This window comes from Mastigoproctus giganteus, chromosome 6, assembly GCF_048544385.1.
Source record: "Mastigoproctus giganteus isolate SK-2022 chromosome 6, ASM4854438v1, whole genome shotgun sequence".
In the NCBI taxonomy this organism is placed as follows: Eukaryota; Metazoa; Arthropoda; class Arachnida; order Uropygi; family Thelyphonidae; genus Mastigoproctus; species Mastigoproctus giganteus.
The window spans coordinates 80,851,955-80,862,654 of NC_143580.1; the positions used below are offsets into that span (position 1 = coordinate 80,851,955).

The window sequence follows — 10,700 nt, forward strand, 5'->3', positions numbered from 1 at the left end:
ACCTCCCAAGGACTTCCTAATTCATTTCACAAATATACGTGGTCTCAATTCTAATCTCAACGATGTCCATTTCCACTTGCAGTCTGCCAAACCACATGTACTTTTTCTGACAGAATCTCAGTTATCGGTTGATTCAACTACTGCTCATCTCAGATGCCCAAATTATTCGCTGTATGATTCCTTTCGCCTCAAAGGTGGTACTTGTGCATATGTCCGTTCTGATATTCCCTGTCAGAGGCTTGGCAATTTGGAATCTCCTCTCTTCGATCTTCTCTGGCTTAAAATCTCTCTACCTCATTGTGTCAAATTCATCTGTTGTCTCTACCGTTCTCCCAACTCCACTAATCACTTGGAGCTCTTTGACTTCCTCTCGTTGCAACTTGACTTTCTCCAGTCCAACTTTCCTAACAGTGAGGTAATTTTCCTTGGTGATTTTAATGTTCACAACTCCAGCTGGCTTCCGTTTTCTAGTCACACCGACCCAGCAGGTCGAGATGCTGAGGCTTTTGCAATTACTAATGACCTAGCACAGACTGTTCGTTTACCTACAAGAATACCGGACAATCCGAATCATACAGCCAATACGCTTGATCTTTTTCTCACAAACAACCCTTCTAAGTACACGGTCGAAGTGAGAGGTCCTTTAGGCACTTCAGATCACAACTTGGTGATTGTCTCTTCTCCAATGGAACCTTTATCTCATGGCTATTCCCAACCTCGTGTTGTTTGGCATTACAAGAATGCAAAATGGGATGACCTGCGTGACTTCTTTTCTTCTTTTCCTTGGTCGGATTACTGTTTCAAAACTTCTGATGTCAACGTTTGCTCAGATCGTGTCAGTGAAATTATTCTTGCAGGAATGGAATCCTTTATCCCACACTCCACTTTAAAATCTCATCCTTTATCTAAACCTTGGTTTTCCAATAAATGTGCTAAGGCTGTTCAAGAGAAGAATGTTGCATATCGTAATTCGCTTGTTTCTAATTCTTCAGTTTCATTTTCTGCCTACACCAAAGCTCGCAACAATTGTAAAGCAGTTATTAATCAGTCCAAACTAGAGTTTGAACAGGCTAAGAGTAGAAAACTTGCTTCTTGCCCTAATGGTAGCCGAGCATTCTGGTCTCTTGCCAAAGCTATTGGCCGCAACTTTTGCCCATCTCTGCTTCCACCTCTGTCCAAACCAGATGGTTCTGTTGTCACTTCAGCCAAGGATAAAGCTGACCTGCTAGCATCCCATTTTTCTTCCAGCTCATGTATTAATGATCTTGGTAAAACACCTCCCACCATTCCTAACACGGTCCATTCAATGCCTCCTGTGGTCTTCCGTCAAAAGGATATCAGAAGGATTTTGATGAATCTTGATGCTAAGAAAGCTCCAGGTCCTGATGGTATTTCTCCACTTGTTCTCAAAATCTGTGCTCCTGAACTTACTCCTATTCTTTGCCGCCTTTTTTCACTTTCTTATTCCAAAGGTGTTTTTCCTTCTGCTTGGAAATTTGCTCATATCCAGCCAGTTCCTAAAAAGGGTGACAAATCCCTCCCATCCAATTATCGTCCCATTGCAATTACTTCTACTCTTTCTAAAGTAATGGAGAAATCAATTAACCGCCAACTCTTAAACTACCTAGAAACCTTCCGTCTGATCAACGATCACCAGTATGGATTCCGCCAGTGTCGATCCACTGGTGATATCCTGGCTTATGTTACCCATTTATGGACTACTTCAATGGAAAGGTTCGGTGAAACACAAGTAGTTGCTCTTGACATCTCAAAGGCTTTTGATCCTGTTTGGCATAAAGGTCTTCTAAACAAGCTTCCATCTTATGGTTTGCCAACTGTTTTTAGTAATTGGTTATCCAGTTTTCTCTCTGATCGCTCACTGAGGGTGATGGTAGATGGCTCTCTGTCTTCTAACTTCTCCACTAATGCCGGTGTCCCCCAAGGTTCAGTTCTTTCCCCCACTCTTTTCCTCTTGTATATCAATGACCTTCTTCCATTGACTGGAAATCCTATCCATAGTTTTGCCGATGATAGCACATTGCATTCAACTTTCCGTTTTGAGAAATCTTGTCCTGCTCAATCAGCTTCAACTTCTCGAAAATCTGCTACCAATTCCTTAAATGCCGATCTTCAGGTAATTCTCCAGTGGGGCAAAGACAACTTAGTTGATTTCAACCCTTCTAAAACTCAGTCTTGTCTTATATCTCGCAAAAAGGATTCTTCTGCTCCTATGCTTATCTTTAGTGACACTCCAATTTCTAGACAAAAGGATATATCTCTTTTGGGGATTACCCTGACTTCTAATCTCTCTTGGCACAAGCACATTACAAATATTGCTTCCTCTGCATCTAAAAAACTTGGTTTTCTCTTTTTCGCTCTCGGCGTTACTTTTCTTCCAAACAGCTGCTCACTCTGTATAAATCGCAAATCCGCCCTGCCATGGAATATTGTTCCCACATTTGGGGTGGTGCCCCCAAAACCTCTCTCAGGCTTCTTGATTCCATTCAGAAGAGGGCAGTTAGGTTAATTAATGACTCATCTCTAACAGAGTCTCTCCACTCGCTTTCTCATAGACGCACTGTTTCTGCTGCTTGCCTCTTTTATAGATACTTCCATGGGCACTGTTCTTCTGAATTGGCTTCTATAATTCCCGCTCTCTCTTTCAAAACAGTCCGAACATGTGCCGCCACCAGCCAACATCCATTTACTGTTCTACTTCAAACTCACAGAACCAACTTTTCATCTTCCTCATTTATTCATTCAACTGCCGTTTTCTGGAACAACCTTCCTTCGTACGTATTTCCTGAAAATTACAATCTACAGAAGTTCAAGTCCAATATCAACAAATATCTTCTTTCGTCTTCTCAACCTCCAACCCAAGCACGGTACTAAGTACTATAGGTTCTAATACCTCTTGTGTTTGGGGTTCACATAAAAAAAAAAAAAAAAAACCCAGGGTCTTCGCTCTTCCTAGCAAAATATGCCCCGTATTAAGCAACCACAGCCACCTGCCTGGATAGTGAGCACCATGCACAATGGGTCCATGAACTCATGTTGTTTGCACCACACACAAAGGTGTCTATTGGTGTGTTGCAACAGGTATTTGGACCCATCCAACCAACACACTTGTTTCCAGTCTTCCATGTCCAACCAGTGTATTATTGACAACACAACATTTGCCATCAATGATCAGCAGTGAGGAGAGGGTGTCACTTGGGTCATATGCCATGGAAACCCCCTATACGTGTGAGTGTGCGGCACATCACCATTCGGAATATTATTTTTGCATTCCTCGCATTGTATTGAGATGTCAACTGTTGCACAATCACCTGCCTTTGAGCCTGTACAATGCACTGCATGCTTTGCTTAGCATGAACATCACCTTGCATAGTCCTTTACAGTTCTGTTGGCAGGAGGTGGTTTGACCTGTTTGACACCATTCTTTGTACACCTGGGCTATGAGCAACTGACAAGATATGTCATGCCACTTCTGATATGGAAGCACTCAACACACAATCATGCCATTTTGAAACTCCATGATATCTTACACTTAAATCCCATAATTGCTACTTTATTACTTTGACTTACATGACCAGATGCAAATTACCACTGCTCTAGCGTGCAGCTTAGCTCTTCAGCTTTTTATACTGCGAGCTATACAGCAAATACATGATTTCCAGATGCTGAAATTTACAGAACTCAAATCTTTCTTGGTAAGTGTTTATATAACCTGTTTATATTGCTCTGTAAAACAGAGCAATATAAACCAGTTGCTAAGACAGCCCAAGGGCTTCTTTCAAGCAATCACTTGTGTCATTTTCATTTTACACTATCTCGAGTTTGGTACCACCAAAATGGTATGTTATTCTGGAACTACTGCCACAAATGTTAGTGGATTGCATTTATCAATGTTAAGCTTTAACTTCATCCACTTTTAATCTCCCCACTCCCACCTAACTTAATAATATTGCCTGATTACTGTTATTTACCATCTTGCGTATATTTTTATCAACAGAAAACTTAAACATTAAACTTTATAATATGCCTAAATCAATATTGATAAATACAGTAATACCCCGACTTACGCTACCCCGACTTACGCGAACTCGGAGTTACGCGGTTCTTGATTTTTTCGTTTGGCAACGCTGCCGCCCACTATCTTCAAGGTCGTTTTTCGTATGTTATCGATATACGGTGCGACGGCGGAGAATGAGAGCGAAAGATGAACAAAATTCAACTTTGCTGCTTTTATATTTTTTATATCAGTGAAGGGGAAACACATTTCACCATAATAACGTAAAAACCAACACAATTCCAGCAATCGGTATAATCGCAAATGCAATTAGATCGAGTTTACTACCAGTTTATAACAGATTTCACTAGCAGAAACGCAACTGGATTTTTATTGTTTTATGGTAGTAACCCCTAGAAATGTGAGGTGTTAATAGTGTATCTCTGCCTTTATGGTGTTGTTTATTCAGTTGCTACATGCGGGCAGCTTTGTTTATGCGTATCAAGCGTGCCTCCTCGTTTTGTAATTGTGCTTTATTCCCTAAAAATGAGTAAAATACTTAATTAAAAGTGTGAAAAGGAAGCGTCCTGGTGAAGACACTGCAGATTCAGAGAGAAAAAGAAAAGCAATTATCGATAAACAGAGGCGGACTGGATCAAAAATTCTTACCCGGGAAAATTTATAGTGGCCTCATACTATGGTTTATGGCCAAAATCACACTGGCCCACCGGGGTTTCCCTGGTAAGGCTTATGGCCAGTCCGCCTCTGTCGATAGAGAAAAAATATGAAATTGTGAAACGCTTTGAGCGAAATGAAAGACCATGTGATATTGCACGTGCTACAGGCCTAAACGAAGCAACGGCGAAAAGCACATGACAATTGCAAACTTGACAGGTTGAAAATTGAAAAGGGCTCAATTGTAAAGGGCTTAAAAATTTTAGAAAACATAGACTCCAACGAAGAACGCGTTATAGCTACAAAGCAAGGAATAAAAAAATTATTAGCTTGCTACGGAGAAATTCTGCGTGAAAAAAAGAACGCGCTGTGTCGTCAGACGAATTTGTTAGATTTTATGAAGCCATCGACATCGAAATAACTTTTTAACGTAAGTCATTTGTTTTTTAATACATATTTTGTATTAATATGTATAAAGAACTGCCATTTTATTAATATTTTTCTTCTAAACTAGTGTTTTTGTTAGTCCTTGGTCCCAATTAAGCAAAATTTATATGTATTTATATGCAAAGTTGTACCCCGACTTACGCGAATTCGACTTACGCGATTTTCGTCAGACCCACCTATCGCGTAACTTCGGGGTATTACTGTAATTGAAAACATGGGGCTCCCTCATAACAACAGTCCATGAATAATATTATTATTAAAGCAAGAGGTTCTTTTAAAGTCACTCACCTCACATTTTGGTTACTTCTTGACCATAAAACATAGATAAAAGAATTTAAAATGAAAGATATTAAATTTTGTTAAAAACAAAAAAGAAGCTGAATTTAATTAATTTAAATGAATCCTGGAAGAACTAACTTCTGTGAAGATCTTTAGTCTTGTAGCAATACGAAAACCACTTATTTTCAAGCTGTACTCATTTTCAATTGCTGATTATGAGAGAACAGTAGTTTTGAATGTTACGGAGGATAAGACATTTTTTGATAATGCTGTTCAGTTAAGTGAGGGGGGGGGATGGAGGAAAGGAAACTAGATCTTTTCCAAGTTCCATATCCTTAAAATCCACGGGTAGTCTACCATTTAGTATATTCTCATTGTGTAATTTTGTTTGGCAGTTAGCTTGCCACTTTACCAGGTACATGTTAGTAAGTCATTTATTTCATAGTTAACTTTACTAGGATTTTTAAAAAAAAATTTTTTTTTTTAATCTACCCAATCTTTAGCAGAACCTTGAAACATTGCCAGTATTTTAAATGTAGATTGACAGGATAACACCTTGATAAATACATTTTAAAATACATTCACAGGATATGACAGTGTACTTATTTGTCAATTAATCTGTTTGTATTATGACTAACTGTACATCATCCCCTTTGCACACAGGCAGCTCAAATAACTGACATACTTGATGCTTTTGGATGACCTCTGAAATACAGACTACATCCTAAACCCAAAACTCAAATGAATAAAAATAGAAGGAGAATGAGACTTCCACTGTGGAGGTACCAGTGGGTAACCTACAGATTGGTGAAACCCCACAGATAATATATACTGATTTATACATATTTAAATATAAAGGTGTAACATTGGAGAACATTGTAAAAATATCATATTTGGAAGGTGAAAGGTTGGAGTTCCTGTGGGTGGAGGATTTTATTTTTATATGACTGGAAGTATTCTTTGAAAGTTACTTTATCCTTCATATTTATGACTATGAATCTAAGGTTTTTTTTATAAAATAGGTTTCAGAACGCTCTTAGAGTATATAAGTGGTTGATGAAGAGGACTGAGGCTAGCTTGATATCCTTTTCTAGGGTGTGAAAGCTGGGTCTGATTTATCTTCTCATCCACATCAGATGTCTACAGAATCTTTGTGAGTCTCAATACATGTGAGCTCCCACAATTACTTGTGAGTTTGTATAATGGGCCTGTGGGATTGTGTAGGAATGGATTTCAGACTTTGTGAAGGAATTCTTCACTGAGGTGAATTGAGCATAGTACATAGATTTCCCACAGATTGGCTATTTATTGCAATTTTTTGGCAAATGGCAGGCACATACAAGATGTTGATGGTTTCAGCAATGCTGGGCTTTCAATGCTTATTCTTACAGACTAGTAGTGTCTTCTGTTACTTTGGACAGCAAATTTTCTGGTTAACCATTCTTTCTGGTTTACTTATAGTTATTTTTATTGGAAGTCTGAGCCCTAGCAAACTGTAAGGGTTCTTTACAGATGGGGGAGGGGGGCTTTGAAAGAAAAATAAGCTTCCTCCAAAAGAGATAAATCAACACTAGAATATTTTTTATAATAGATTATCTTCATAACAGAATACAAGAACAGATCTGAAAATTAATATATTGGGAATTGAATGTGCCTTTATACAGGGTATTTCAAAAGTGATGGTTAATAATTTAAAGGTGAACTGTATGTACAATTTCCAAAAAAAAAAGCCTAGTAAACATGGGTCCTTAAGTGAATTGTTTTTGAGATATTGCATATTTCTGGTTGGGATCCACCACTGACTTGTTTGTTTAGGTTAGGTTATGCTCATTCTCTCCCTATCCCCTCTCTCACTGCTCTGACATAGCAGGCACACTGTTACCTGTCAAAGAACAGTCAACATGGAAAGAGGTTACAGCAGCAACAAAGAGTATGCGGACATGCAATTCATGTATGGTAAAGCCAAAGGCAGCTCAACAGGCATGCATTCATCAGGGTACATCAACGCCTTAGAGAACATGGGCACTTTGCACATGGAGTACAAGCAGGTAGGCCCAGAAGTATAACATCTGATGTTGAGGAAAGGGTGTTAGAAAGAACAGAACAAAATCCAGGAATTTCGACAAGGAGGGTTGCTCTGGAAGATCGTGTACTGAGTCATAGCAGTGTGTGGCGAATTTTACATCGCCAATTACTGTACCCCTGCCATATCCAGCACGTATAAGGTCTAAGCAGTACAGACTACCCTCCCAGAGTGAACTTCTGCCAGTGGATGCAAAAACAGTGTGTCCTGAACACCCAATTTTTGAACAACATTTTGTTCACTGACGAAGTTGGGTTTACTTGTGATGGTATTTTTACTTTTCATAACTGTCATGTTTGGTCCAACGAAAATCCAAATGCAATTCACGAGTCATGACATTAGCAACGTTTCTCGTTGAATGTCTGGGTAGGACTATTAGGTGATCATCCAATTAGACCACACTTTCTGCCAAACAGGAGAGCTGTACTTTCAGTTTCTGCAGAATGTTCTTCCATACCTCCTTGATGATGATAATGTTCCACCTCAGCAATGCCAGAACATGTGGCTTATGCATGATGGTGTGCCAGCACATTTTGCTCGAGTTGTGACTCGTTATCTTACAAGAAGGTATGGTGAATAGGTAGAGGTGGACCTGTAATGTGGCCTCTCAGATTACCAGACACAAAATCTTATGGATTTTTGTATCTGGGGTCATGTAAAAAGCTTGGTGTACACTTCTGACATTAACATAGTTGAGGAATTGCAGCGTCGGGTTGAAGGAGCCTTTCAGCAAATCAGAAATGACCCAGGAATGCCTGAGAGGGAGGATTCACAACTAAATGCAGAGAAGACTACAAAGCTGCATACGGATTCAAGCACAGCATTTTGAACACACCTTTTGTAATATCTAACATCTATAAAATCCTGTGGTGTTGAAACCAAAAATTAAAAATGTATTATCTTATGTTTAATAAAACCACCCTTAGCAAAGGATTCACAGTTTTTTGCTAAACTAGTGCTCCCATAGTCAGTGGCGGATCTTAACAGAAAATGTGCATTATGAAAACAGTTCATTTGCGGCCAGATGTTTACTGGGACTTTTTTGCTTATTTTAGATTGTACTTTTCACCTTAAAATTATTGACCATTTTTGAAACACCCTGTATAAGAAATTCTTTTTCACTATTGATATCAGTGAATTATTTACTTTTTCAAATATATGTGGTGTCTAGTTTTTTACAACTGAAATTTAATTATTAATTCCACATGATGCTTTTCACATAATATGTGTATAGAAGATGTTTTTCAGACATTTGGTTTACTGTTGATGTTGCGTTTAAGATGGCTAATACTGACTATAGAAACTAAGAAATTTTAATATTGTATGGTAATAATTTAAGGCAATGTTTTCAAGGTTCCACTGAGTTTAGTGCATAATAGTATCACAGAGTATAATGTATTCGTGTATTGTTTATCATGTTCACTTCTTCCTGAACACAAATATGCAGCTTTGTATTCTAATCTGCATGGTGGAAAACCACTGTACTTCTATAACTTTTTCTTCCACTTTGACAGAAGAAAAACCAGATATTTTTGTCAAGCAACTTTTGCTGGAGGCTGGTTAATTCAGTCATGGTGAGAAGAAAGCTCTTCTGCCCTTTCCAATCCAGATTGACTCATCTAGTCAAAATTGTCAGAAAAGCCAGCAGCAAAAGTATTAATTAAGATAACCATCTTAATTAACATATACACTGAATAAGACAAGAGTCTTATTCAGTGTATATGTTTTAAGTCCATTTTTGAGTGTAAAAAAATCTTGAAGCTTTGGTATAAAACTTGAAAGTTTTACTTTATGAAAATCTTTACACTAAAGGCAAACAAAAGTTTGCAGATTAGCTACACTGCTATTAGCAAATTGCTTTGGTATTTTACCATTGAGATCAGCAAGATACGATGTCACTGAGCTTTTCATTTATATTTCTATTTGTAAAATAATAAGAGGAGTTTACCTCAACATAGTACGTAGAAAGCTTCCATATGATACTCTTAAGAAAAAATATTATTACAAATTGTATTAAAATATTATTACAAATATTAATATCAACGTAGAACGTATTGAGCATTACAGCTCTGATTCATACTATCTACTTTATACTTCTAATAAGCATAAATACTATTTTTGGAACAATGGATTTTCATTCAACCAGACTTTCAGTAGTTATTTAATTGTGAGACTGATACGACATTCTTTGCTTCTGTGTGAAGGTCCCTGCTAATTTTAACATAAAGACAAAGTTAGATGGAGGGGCAACTACTCTTCAGCCCCTTTTTTTCACACACACACACACACACACACACACACACACACACACACACACACACACACACACACACACACACACACACACACACACACACACTTTATCCCTTTAAGAGAATGGTCTTACTTATTCCTCCTTTTTTATTCTAGGAATAAAGCCTGCATGTGGAGACTGGACACCAATCGAATGTCTGAGGTTCAAGGAGCTAGTCCTAGAAAAACAATTTGTGTCTTGCATTAAAGAGAAACGGCCAGGGTCATTAACTGAGTTAGGATGTCAAGAATTAGTGGTGTCTTTAATTGATACAAGGACACCCGAGAAAGACATTTTTATTGATAAATTACTAGTAGAACAAGGAATGGCAGTATATGACTCATAAGTTTAGTTGCTAACGATTTAAAAATATTTTAGGATACATACATCAGACAAATTACAGAATCCATAGTTTATCAAGAATTTGCAAGTTCAATGTACTGTTGATAACAATGTGCTACTTCCTGTGTTAGTTGCATCCTCATCTCTAATGTGTAGCATGTGGAGTTTACTTTGGTTCCCTATAAGTATTTCGAGAAATTTTTTTGAATGCATACCACATCTTAATGAAAGAAAACAGTGCTGTGTTGTTTAAGTTCCATACTACATCTTTGGATATTTATGTGGCCTCCCTATTTCATTTTATAATCTAGAGTAAGTAAATTTGAAAAGTGCTTTCGTATTGCTAATCCAGTAAGCAATAAAGACTTCTTTCAGAATGATGAGATCTAGTGGCATGGTGGTTTTTTTTTTGTTTTTTTTTTTTTTTAAATTTGTTAAATTACTGTGCATTCTTTGCACAGAAGTATAACGAATGCACAGAAATTTAATTGATATATGTAACTGAGAAGAGTTATATATATAATCCCTGTTCATTCAATCAGTATGACATTTTGTTTAATATACAAATG

General features: G+C 37.7%; 1 protein-coding gene across 1 annotated transcript in view; it reads left to right on the forward strand.

The window, feature by feature from the left end:
• Nucleotides 1-10,407, forward strand: part of tapas (tudor domain-containing protein 7 tapas) — a 279,776-nt gene extending 269,369 nt beyond the window's left edge. The window contains exon 16 of the mRNA XM_090376230.1: nucleotides 9,906-10,407. Coding sequence (XP_090232356.1) covers nucleotides 9,906-10,135 — 230 coding nt within the window. The 3' untranslated portion in view covers nucleotides 10,136-10,407. The remainder of the gene's footprint in view (nucleotides 1-9,905) is intronic.
• Nucleotides 10,408-10,700: the final 293 nt, after the last annotated feature.